General features: G+C 37.2%; 1 protein-coding gene across 2 annotated transcripts in view; it reads left to right on the top strand.

Annotated features, from left to right (window-relative positions):
- The window catches only part of STAG1 (STAG1 cohesin complex component), a 135,403-nt gene that overhangs the window by 98,138 nt on the left and 24,440 nt on the right, over positions 1 to 12,825 (top strand). For both annotated transcript variants that reach the window (XM_063132354.1, XM_063132355.1), the window contains exons 8-14: positions 630 to 781; positions 2,613 to 2,686; positions 3,462 to 3,585; positions 5,402 to 5,500; positions 7,743 to 7,822; positions 10,067 to 10,174; positions 12,126 to 12,240. In XM_063132354.1, the coding sequence (XP_062988424.1) occupies positions 630 to 781; positions 2,613 to 2,686; positions 3,462 to 3,585; positions 5,402 to 5,500; positions 7,743 to 7,822; positions 10,067 to 10,174; positions 12,126 to 12,240 (752 nt within the window). The remainder of the gene's footprint in view (positions 1 to 629; positions 782 to 2,612; positions 2,687 to 3,461; positions 3,586 to 5,401; positions 5,501 to 7,742; positions 7,823 to 10,066; positions 10,175 to 12,125; positions 12,241 to 12,825) is intronic.

The following is a 12,825-nucleotide window of genomic DNA, read 5'->3' as shown; positions in this document are numbered from 1 at the left end:
TCAGCTATAGAAGGTTCCTGAACAGGACTCTACACTGGCATAGAGCTCATATGTATGAGTGCACATATGACCACTCGAAGAACTACAGCTACAGATAAGCATCCTGTTTTTGTTAATGAGTGCAGTTCTACCAAGAGATTCAAGCTGAATTAAAATGTAATAGCAGACCATGATTTTGTTACAAGGACAATTGGGCATAACCCTCACACTCACACATTCATTTTTCCCTTCTTCATTTTGCAAAGGGAGGAAGTTAGAAAGTTCCACTTCTGGCTGGCAGCACGCCATATTTGCCATTGTGTCCAAATGTGGCAAGCTGATTTCCGCAAACCAAGATCCCAAATCATAATTAGATTCTGTTTTGAAATCCTAGTTTGTGGACAAACTATGGTCTAACCTAATCAGTTTGCCACATTTAGATGCATCAACAAACTATGGTTTGACATGAAGTAGGAGTGGAAGCTTCTAATCCTTTTCCTTCACACATGGTGTAAGGGTACGTGCTTGCTCATCTTCATATATATTCCATTCTTGATTTATTTTTAATTAAGTTGCTTTAGCAATAGAAACTAAAGTCTTTGCTTTCAAGTACTGAAATACTTGGACTTCTTATTGTGTATTTTCCCTAGCTATGAAGCTTATGACTGCTCTTGTGAATGTTGCCTTAAACCTGAGTATTCATCAGGATAATACACAGAGGCAGTATGAAGCTGAAAGGAACAAAATGATTGGTAAAAGAGCCAATGAAAGACTGGAGCTGCTCCTTCAGAAACGGAAAGAGGTAAATCAGTAGTCCAAAGCTGATCCCCTTATTGTGTAGTATATATTCTGGAAAGTAGTTTGTTTATTTATTTATTTATTTATTACATTTTTATACCGCCCAATAGCCGAAGCTCTCTGGGTGGTTCACAAAAATTAAAAACATGAATTGCATAAAAACAACCAACAATCTAAAAACACAAATACAAAATACAATATAAAAAGCACAACAAGGATAAAATCACAAAGCAAAAATTGATATAGGTTAAAACACGGAATTAAAACAAGGTTTAAATTTAAGTTAAATTAGGTGTTAAAATACTGAGAAAATGGTAGAGTTCATAAAAAAATTCCTCTGGTTGTGGTGGTGATGGTGGTTGTTATTAGTAGTAGTACGATTAGTATTTTAAATATATAATTTTATGTACACTGCCCAGGGATTGCCTTCGGTGATGAACTTCTGGGACAGAATTTTTTTAAATAAATAAATAACGTAATAAATTAGTCCTGGCCACTATGGTCACCTGGACATATAGGAGTACACCCAAACTGCAGACCTGTTGCTTAAGAGGAGTACAGCCCTGTCCAGAATAGTTGAGCACTTAATCCAGGAACCAGAAAAGCCCTATATAATGGCACTTCTTTCTTGTCTGGATTTAGTTTTAGCTTGTTCACCTTTATCCGGTTAAAAACTCATTTCAACAAGTGCTACATCTCTGTTAAAAGAATTGCACTAGCTGCCAGTAAGCTATCAGGCCAAATTTAAGGTTTTGTTGTTAAACCTACAAAGCCTTAAAGAACTTGTGACTATGTTAATTTCGGGATTGCCTCATCCCTTATGTCCCTGCCTAGTTTTTGTGATCCTCAAAAAGAGCGTTTCTGATGGTGCCACATGCTCCTGTAATAGGGCATTTTGTGTTGCACTCTTTGGAATGCACTCTCTATTAACATCAGGCAGGCATCTGGAGGCATCCACTTTCAGGTGCCTGCTTAAGATCCGCCTCTTTAAGCAAGCCTTCCCTGAGTTATAACCCAGCCAGTTATAACTATAGTTTTAGTGTTGTTATTATTATGTTAACCACTTCATTAATTTTATTGGAAAATACAATATAAATCTGTGTAATAAATAAAAGATAAATAAGGTTACTTTGCTGCCATAACTATTATAAAGCAGCAGCTTATATGGGCTCTGGCCTGGGATGTGTGATTTGCTCTGAGTCTTCCACCACTTTGTGCTTCAGTTGTTGTCCTGCTTGTTTCATTATCCTCAAATCCTCAGAATACCAAGCAGATGAAGTGGCCCTATGAGATGAGAGAAGATGTCTGGGACCAATCATGTCAGTAGCTTGGGTCATTTCCATTTTCCAGAGATCAACTAGGATAGTGACAGGAGCTTTGATCAAGAACTTGGGATCTCCAAGAACTTGGGAAGTCATCCAGATCCATAAGCCTCCTGGGGTGGACCATTTTAACAGGTCACCACCCTTGCAGAAGGATAGAGGCTGTTTGTAGCCTAAACTAAACTAGGTAATGGTCTGCCCATGATAAGGGAATGACCTTGGATCCCCCCTCACACACCCCATCTTCTTCCTACCCAGGACAGACAAAAGAATTAAGAGCATGATTTGTCATATACATTCGGCTAGCTATAGTTTGAGACAGGCTTATATAGTTGTCATTGCAACCGTGAAATCCTGAACTGTACCAGACAAGTCCCCCTTCAGATACTAGCAATAGATATCTAAGGAATATTTCATATCATACAGTCGATCTAGAATATTACTAACATTAATTGGGTGGACTTTGTTTAGAAAGGCATCTTACAACTACTTAAATATAATTTTGTATTTTAGTTGCAAGAAAATCAGGATGAAATTGAAAATATGATGAATTCCATTTTCAAGGGTATATTCGTCCATAGATATCGGTAAGTGGAGTGGAGGAAGGTTTCTTAGATCTAGATAGTTGTCAAAGAAGCTAACTTTTCACCAGATTATTTAACGTTTATGAATACGGGGAAGAAAAATTCCAAAATGTGGTATACGATTTACCTCCAATTTTTAACAGCCTTAATTATCCCTGCCAAGTTCAGTTCTATTATAATTTCATAGTTCCTTTAGAGTCAATTGTACAGTTACAATGGCCTTCTGATAAAAAAAAAATACTGTGCTCTCAGAAAAAGTCTAAAACTCATTAATCTATAAATATGCTCATTTCATAAAATATGTACAGACATCTATAAATTGTGTTAGACTAAAAATATAATAATTTATATTATGTATATAGCACCATTAATGTGCAGAGTATAAGTGGGCAGGCCCCTGTACCAGAGAGTTTATAATCTTAAATTTGAAATAGGAGACAGCAGAAGGAAGGAAGAGAAATAAAGCCAGGATAAATAGGAGAAGAATATGCATGCATTTCAGATGCACATACTTAACTTATAGTAGGTTATGGTGACAGATTATGCCAAAAATGGAACATGAAAAGTAAGATGGCCTCAGACAAGTCTTAAGGGAAACAATTCTAAATATAAGGGGCAGCAAGGATGGAGAAGAGTGCTGAGAATATAGAAAATTAATATTGCAGAGAATGTTGGGAATTAGATTTATACACACACAGCAAATCAGATAGAGTAACTATTCTCTCTCTCTCTCTCTCTCTCTCTCTCTCTCTTTCTCTTTCTCTTTCTGTCTTCACAGTGATGCTATTGCTGAGATTAGAGCTGTTTGTATTGAAGAAATTGGAGTGTGGATGAAAATGTACAGTGATGCCTTCCTGAATGATAGTTATTTAAAATATGTTGGTTGGACACTTCACGACAGAGTAAGTGCTACATGCTGTAGAATAGATTTCCTGACAAAAGTGTTATTTTTCTATTTCCTTTCCTCCATTATTGATTTAGAAGAGAGTTTTGCTTCCTCATATTGTGTTCAAGCCATGTTAAACTTGACAGTTAAATTTATATTTAATTGTATCAGTTCTGGTTGATTTACTTACTCATAACGTTCCTAAACTTCTTTCACCCCGTATTTCTTTTTCTTCATCTCTTAAAAAGGAGGTGGTCAGCGTTATATGGTCAGCCTTAAAGAAGCTTAATGAGATACCAGGAGAAATAGCTTTATGTAGAATCTCTATTTGTAATTATTCCTGCCCCCGCCCCCCCTCCCAAAAAAACATGCAGTAATCATAAAGGACTTTTATTTTACAGGTTATTTGTCCTATTTCTCCCCCCCCCCCCCAATGGCTGGTTCTTCTAACCTGAAAGGAATTTTTTTTACAACTGTGGAATAATGCAAAGAAATAGCTGAAGACGTTGTCTTCATCCTGTTTGTAGGTAGCAATGCAGTAGCATGGTCCTTTATATCCGGCATGATATAAATCTCAAAAATAAATCTCAAAAATTGACAGGGCTACTAGAAATTTTAGTTTTACAGTTCTCATTTACAATTCTCATTCTTTATGCAGTATTTTCGTCGGCAATGGTATTGTCTTTTTCGCTAATAATCCTGTTCTGAGAACGTTGCTCCGTTTTAGGAACTAGGTTAACTTCATGTTTACAGAGCGAATTCCTGAACCCCTGACCAGGAACTAGATTGGCCAGTCCATGAATCACTCCACCTTCTCTGCAGGGCTCAGCCCTTCCTCTTGGAAGAAGTGGAGTTCATGGTGGGGACCTTGCATAGGCCCCCTATTGATTCCTTTTAATCTGAAAACAATAAAAGGATGCCTGTGTGGTATATCTGTATGGCAGCTATGACCTAGCTGCCATACAGATCAATTCTATTTTCCCTTCCATTCATTCAAAATAATCTGTTTCTCAGTGCACCAGGCATTTCTCTGAATTCCAGCCATAATCAAAAAGTTGAATACTGTTCTTAAGAGGTTTTATTTCAATATTCAAAGCTAACATTTCATAACAATTTTTCCTGATTTTTATATCTTGTTGTAGTTAGAAAATTTGGCACTTCAAGAAGTAATCTGTGGGTTGGATCCAGACTTTCATAATCAGAGTAGAGTTAATTATAACTATTTTTTCCCATTGATTTCAGTGTGTCTACTCTAAGTATGAGTTAGTCTGGATCCAACCTTATACCAGTAACGATGCCAATAGTGCTGCTTGAGGGGGAAGCAGTCATTCAGTATAGCAAGTCTAGGGATACACAAACTCTTAAAATTAGGTAATTGTACTTCCGCAACACATTGCTGGATTTCTTTTTTATATTTATTATTTTAGGGAACTACACATGGCCCTTTAGTAAAAAATTCTCAGGGAGCATTTACTTTCTTAATTATTTACTAGATTTTTATATTGCCTAAGTGGCAAATGCCCTCAGGGCAGTTTACAGTCATAAAACCAAACAATGTTTTCAAAAGCATGAGCTTTATCTTGTGTTAATCCAACATTTCTGGAAAGAAAACTGCTTGTATATAAGGAAATCTGTATTTTAACGGCTAGATGTAATTTTAGTTTTGTAAGTCACCCTAAGCACTTACTGGAAAATCAGTTAATTATGAAAAATATTATGATTTGATAAAATATGTGATAAAATATCACATGATAGGAATTGTTAAAACTCTAGTACCTGCTTTACCTGTACATCTTATTACTTTCAGTAAATTCTAGTATGTTTTTATTTAGCAAGGTGAAGTGAGATTGAAGTGTCTGAAAGCTTTGCAGAGTTTGTATACCAACAGAGAGTTGTTCCCCAAATTGGAGCTATTTACGAATAGATTTAAGGTAAGTGTAGGATTTTAAAGACTGCATTAAAGCTAACCATGTTTTAAGTTATGTTTATTAACATTAACACAAAATGTGTTGTGATGTTTAAATATTTTATAGGATACATATGATTGTTGAGATGGATATGTTTTGAACATTAAAAGACAATTGTCCTTTATATGAAACCTATGTGGCATAGTTTGCTTTGGGACAGGCATGATACTTGATCTCTTTGATCAATTGCTTTTGATAGAATGAATTTCTAGAGCCTATGAAGACAACCTCTTTGTACTATAAACTAAACTATATAAATATCCTTCAAGTGTGTGTGTGTATTTAGTGTCCTGTCATAAAAGGAAATTGCCTATAGTATGCAAAACTATCCTTGTATCACACCCACACCCACCCAATACCTGTAGTCCCAGCAACAGTGCTTATAATCTACATCCTACCTGAATGGAAACTTACTGTTCTCCCAATACCATTTTTTCTGAATAAAATTTTGACTCCTTCACAGCTCCACTCCTATTGAAATAAAATCTTGCTTCCTTAAACTAAAGGCTGTGTGTGTTTTAAAGCCTAGAGGATACATACTTCAGTGGACTCATAGAGTAAAATCCAACATACATCCTACTTAGAGTAGACCCATTAAAGTGAATGGGACTTAATTTAGTCCCATTTATTCTAATAAGTCTACTCTAAGTAGGACTTACATTGGATTTTACTCATAATGACTTCATCTTAAGATACATAGAGGGTTGTCCTTTCTAAACAATCTCCTGCTTAAGGTAGAAGTTGGAGCCCTTTAAATAGGAGCCTTGTCTCATGAGAATATCTCTTTTCATAAATGCCTCCTACGTAGCTGAACATAACATTTAAATGACCCAACCACATGTGCAGGGGTTGACTGTGCACTGAACCACTATGAGTACCCCCTCACAGAATTCTGCTAATTCCGCAATCACAACCTGTGCAGTAGCGCACCCCGTATGTAGTATCCCACTGATCTCCATACTTGTCACAATCTAGTGGTCCAGAACACGGCTGCTCTCCTCTCCATCCACTAGAAGATGAGACTCTTTACTGGAGAAAATACTTCGCTGGGTTTAGACTACAGGGCACCTCCCACTTCCTCTAGACCAATATTTCTTCATCTTACTCAGTGAATGGCTGCTCTGTATTACAGGTAGATTAAGGTTTTAAATGTAAAGAAATAATAAAGAAAAAAATCCCACAGGCGATACATATAACCCCTAGTTGCTATGAGCCACTCATATAAAAGCAACTCCCACATGGCTTGGATAATGTTAAAGGGACCTCTTATTTTATATTAGCAATCTGGATTTAATATCATTAGCAGAAACAATGGTTTATAATGATAGGAATAAGCCTAACCTCCCCCTGTGCTTTAATGATCTATCCTCTCCTCTGTGCTCGCATGATCTTCCCTTCCTCCTCTACTCCATGTTTTTTTTTTCATTAACTGGTTTTTCGTGTCATCTGAACATGACAAACTTTGACAATGTTAAATATGGTTTGAAACAAGCCAACTTCAAACTGATTTATGAAACTGGCTTATTTCAACAAAACGTAGGTATGCCTAACCACAGTTTAGGGTTTGAACGGCACACTAAGCTAAGGTTAGTCAAAACAGAAGTGAAAACTTTTGATCTCTTCATGCCCAGGCTGGAGGAGAGGGGGGGAGGAGCACTCAAGTCCAGAGAGTAAAATAGGCTAGTTCCCATTTGGTTGAGCCATGACTTACTGTGATGTCTGAATGCAGCCAGTGAGTCTATGTGAATAGACTGAGGCAGAATGATGTTCACATGGCATCACCATGACATAACAATTCACTTTTATTTATTCAATTTGGATATTGCATTCTGCTTCTCCAAACCATGGTTTGGAGGGTTGGAATCAGGCTGCAGACTTGAGAATTTTCTCTTTCCTTCTGTGTCTGTTTTTCATTTTTGGATTTCCTCATTTGTTCTTAGTTTGCTTGATTCACATGCCTTGACTAACTAGTTAGAACCAACCAAAAACTAGAGAAAGGGAAGTTTGTGAATAAAACTAGAGAAAGGGAAGTTTGTGAATCCACCGTGGCCAGGTTTGACATAGTGCTAAGCCTTCATTTCGCATTATGGGAATGAGCCTGCTTGAGATGCGTGTATCATGTGTAATAAAAGGAATGACTTCTCAGACTAAGTATTCCATTACTTCTTTTGTTCCTTCTGGAAATATGTATATTCTGTCTTTTCAGGATCGCATTGTATCAATGACACTTGATAAGGAATATGATGTTGCTGTAGAAGCCATTCGATTAGTCACACTAATACTTCAGTGAGTATATTTTAAGGTAGTACAATTTCCATTGGCTCATTGCCTAATTCACATTCTGATGCTCTTCTATAGCTACCTTTGTGTTACACTAGTTCTCAAATTTTATTTATTCATATTTGATAATATACCATTTTGGCTATCACTGCCCAAAGATATTCAAGGCAACGAGCAACATAAAAACATAATACATTTTGAATAGGAAATGGGGTAGGTATTGCAAGCTCATACACACCTTACCATCTACCTTCTCTCTCTCCTGTGTGGTTTCACTGTTCTTTCCACAATTTGCTTTAACTGTGGTGTAGCATTATGTCAACCTCAGCATTAACCAGGATTGGTCTTGAAACCAGAACATAAAACCTGTTTCAGACTACGTATGAGAGTAATCCTGGTTTGTGTTCAATGTGGGATAGCACCAATGCCCCAGATACGAATGCTTTCCACCGAAAGGCTTGCCTGGCACCGCTTTTTTGTAATTTTGACACCATGCGAAGACTTCTATTTTCCCAGACACTTCAATTGGTACTTTTATTGATTTTAGTATCTTTTATTGCTGTTTCAGTTTCTAAGATTGTATCTCCATTTTATTATTATATAATTGTTTTTATTATGTTAAGTTATCCACTCAGGAAAATGTTTTGAAGGACAGAATACAAATCTTACAAATAAGTTGCTGATCTGCTCTTACATCATGGTTAAAGTAAACCATGGAAGGGAGGAAGGAATTTGTGCGTTCCCTGCCTTCTTCTCTCCTGCCCTTTTCCTACCTGTAGCTAGCAGATTGGACATGTTACGTCTACACTGGACTATAGTCCACAGCTTCTAGCAAAGAAGGAAAACTGAAGAATGGAAACTCATAGCACCAACATTATGGCGTGCTTTTAGGCCTTTTCCGAAAGTGTACTTGTACAAGTTTATTGAAGTTTAGGAAGCAGTTAATAAAGTGGCTGTGTTTCCCATTCCAGAGTACACCTGGGAATCTATTATGCAGTGTGTAAAGTGGGGAAATGGGCTACTGCTATAAAGCTGAGAAAAAAATCATCTGGTACTGTTTATGTGGAGTTCACAAGAACCTGAATGTATATGTTAAAATCAAAACAGTTAGAGATAGTACCTTCTAGTGTTTGTGAATTGGAATTATGCAAATGAAAATGATTCTAATAAGAGTACCACCAGTTTTCCATACTATGTTTGTCAATTAAAGAAAAGTGTTAAGATAAAATTACTTACTCAGGGACCAAGGGACCATAATAAGCGTAATTGCTATGATTTCTGTACATCAATACATACAATTTTCTCCTTCTTTATTGAGGCTTGGCATTAGAAGAACGTACCTCAGACTCCATCCTAGGCCCTGTTCATACATGGATGCTCATCACTAGATAATTTTAAGGGATGTTTTACATTGGTAAGAGTCACCACAGACAGAGGTTTTATATCCTCTCAAATGAAATACTTTTAAATAGGAAACATTCATGCATTTAGTCACAAGACATCATTTTACATTTATGTCACTTGATTATGTGTGAATCAGCTTTCTAATGTCTCTGTGATCAGTAATAGCAAGATATTCACCTTATGCGTTTAATGGCTACTTCCAGTTAATTTCCACTTCGCTGTGGGTACAAGGAATGCTTTGTTCTTTAGAACCATATTTACTTAGGAATGCAAGCACTGGCTCATTCTGTAAAAGAGCATTGGGCAATAGGTTGGATCCAGAGTTTGTGTGAGCAGACTTCCATTCATGGAAATGAATCTGCCTGCTAACAGAAGCCATCGGGGACTCCCACTGCAGCCCAAAAAGATCTGCTTCAAAGGGTTGGAGGACCCTCCAGAACATCAAGGGATTTGGCATGGGGAGCTGCATTGAGGAGGAGGAATTGGCGAAAATCCACTTCCCTTTCTTTCTGTTAGTGGAAGCCTCTACTTTCCATTAAAAGAACTTCCATGAACAGAAGGGAAGCTTTTTGACCCAATCCAATATACCTGGCTTTCCATGGAGATAAATACCCTGCTGTATCCTACAAAATAGTCATATCGCTTAGAATATATATTTTTGGTGTTACAATTGCATGGCATATTTCAGCACCTGATGTTCATGTAATGACCTTGGTTGGAGTCAATGAATTTTGGATGAGGCTTAGTTAAGTTTGAGTATGTTGTTTGTTTTAAAGGTAACTCAGGTGAGATGGTAAATGTGAAGCTGAGTGCTTTTATTCAAATGATACATTCTGACTTTTTCAGTGGAAGTGAAGAAGCGTTGTCCAATGAAGACTGCGAGAATGTTTATCATTTGGTGTATTCTGCACATCGGCCTGTTGCAGTAGCAGCAGGGGAGTTCCTTCACAAAAAGTAAGCCTCTGCCTTAAAAAAATAATAATGACAAAATATTGAGGAAGAGCTAGAGGATGACCATTATGTTCTAATAGCTAAAGCAGCATATTTTAAGATCTTACTTATTCATTGTTTTGATGCTGCTTCTCTTTAGGTGATTTTTAAAATTTCTTTTTTTGTAAGCCACAATTAACCAAAAAGTGGCCAAAAATGTCTAAAACAAATAATATAGCTCCATAACTGCATTAGTCCAGTATTCTTAGATGGACATATGAAAGCAGTTAATTTGGAGATGTGACAGATATGAAGACAGATTTGAGTTGCTTCAAATTTATGTAGTGTTTTGAATGAGCTCCTTGTGTGCCCAACTCCCTGATGCAATACTTAGACTTGCACCTTCCTTTCAGATGTTGTGGTCTTCATTAAATGAGCACAGGGAAACATGCTCTTAACACATCTGTCACATACCATGTGAAGCACTATCAAGAATTCTGATCCCAGTTCAGCTAAGCATCTCAGGATGTGTAGCCATTTATCATTCCACATTCTTCCTCTACTATCATTTGCTTGTGAATTAACAGAATATGACTTCTATACACATTGCAGGTGTTTTCAGATGTATACTCTTTAGTATAACAGATCTCTTAGCTTCCATTATCTGTAAAATTGATATATTTATGGCCTGCTTTACAGTGCTTATAACAGTAAATGAGAATTGCTATAAAGAAATCTGCATAATAGATGTATATAAAAAATAAAATATTCCTATAATTCGCCATTATTTAACAAAACATTAATTACCTTTTAATGTAATAGCAGTTTGCTAAAAAATGCGTACTCTGTCCAAATGGAATTAAAAGTATTTTTTAATCTTTAGTGCTCATAACCTTGAGAGCCCTACAACAATGGATGCTTAAGCCCCTGCAAGTTTTCCTTCCCTTTTATTTTGAAGGAGCAAAGACACTGGCTCAGTTCAGACAACACATTTCTCAACAGTTGTTTTAGAACTCCACGGTGGAGTTTTTACACCACCATTGAGAAACGTGTTGTCTGGCAGGAAAACTCCATGTCACGGTGGAGTTTTTTTTTTAAAAAATCACTCTATGCAGAATATCCATGCTGTGCAGAGGAGAGTTCCTGTACAAGCGTTGTGTGGCAGGCTCTGTAGAGTTTTCTGTTGCATTGAGTTGACTTTTCCCACTGGCTACATAATTCCCTGGCAAGAGCAGCAAAAGGAGTGAGTGCTGGTCTGGGAGAGCTGCCGGGATTGGTTTTTTTTCATCAATGGCTGATGGGATACCATTGGGAGGACCAGGGGAGGAGAGAGGGAGGAGGAACTATCAATCAAACATCTCGATGGATTTTACTCAACTCCACGGTAGCCCACAGTCACACAACGGTGGAGTTAGAACATGTTGTGTAGGGAGTACCCCCTAAAAACTCAACCGTTAAGTGGAGTTTTCACACTGCGTTGACTAACGTGTTGTCTGAACTGAGCCATTGTCAGTGGCTTTTGAAAACTGTATCTTACATATTCAGTCTGAAACACCAATGCCTCTTAATATTCTTCCCTGCCATCTTGACCTACCACCAACCTCTTAATTCCTTTTCTTTATACAAGATGTCTTTAAATTGTTCATAACCCCCTCCCACTTGATCGCTATGAATGTAGTGTTGCTACAACTGACCTCTCTCTCCTGTTGCTCTCCTTCACTGCCCCTCTCTGAGTCACTTTTTGTGAGGATTTCTTTATGGGGAATTAGCAACCCCAGCCTTATACGTTTCTCCACCATATATAGTCTTCCACAAACTAAAATTCTATACAGATACATGAAAGCTCTGGTTCGGGTGGTACTTCCATCATCCATTTGTTTGATTGGACTTGGTCAGTGTGGAAGTATTTTAAAAGTGCATATAAGGCTGAGCCAGAACACTTGCTAACATAAAAGGCACTGTGTTTTGTTTTTAGACTGTTTAGCCGACATGACCCACAGGCAGAAGAAGCACTAGCCAAGAGGAGAGGACGGAACAGTCCAAATGGGAACCTTATTAGGATGCTGGTTCTTTTCTTTCTTGAAAGTGAGGTAAAACTATGCTTCATAAGTTTTTACACAAAGTATTCAATTTTAGCAACCTCTTTCTGTTCAAATTATGTCTTATGCTCTTGTTACTAACTCCAAAAAGTATTCTGATCCATTTGCTTATTTAGTTTCAACTGTAGGGTATGTTGCAAATGTTATGCAAAATTCTAAAAATCTTGAGGTCTGTTGCCAATAGAATTAAATTACATACAGAATTTTCATGAGCCCCAAGCAAAGTTTTAAGTCACCTACTAATTTCGTTTCATTATAAAATGCTGCAAGATACCAAGGCTTCAAAAATCACAGATGAAGACATTGTCTCTGACCAGAACATATTGGGAATGTAAAGTTGTTTTTGACAAGACACTACAGCTCTTAGAGCAGCACATGTTCAACAAAACTTAAGTGCTACGTAAACGTTATGTTGAATTTTGCATGACTGAGATTTCTTATGCAGGGCATGTTGAAATTAGCTAGCCCAACCCAGATGTGCAAATTTGGATGTGCAGTACTGAATGCAATAGGATGGAGAAGACAAAATATTGAGTGAGCATAGCAGTGGTATCTGTCAGCATTCAAATATTCCAA

The sequence above is a fragment of the Elgaria multicarinata genome, chromosome 8 (genome assembly GCF_023053635.1).
Source record: "Elgaria multicarinata webbii isolate HBS135686 ecotype San Diego chromosome 8, rElgMul1.1.pri, whole genome shotgun sequence".
Taxonomy (NCBI): domain Eukaryota; kingdom Metazoa; phylum Chordata; class Lepidosauria; order Squamata; family Anguidae; genus Elgaria; species Elgaria multicarinata.
The sequence above is the reverse complement of the archived record's forward strand: the minus strand, read 5'-3'. Positions and strand labels throughout refer to the sequence as shown.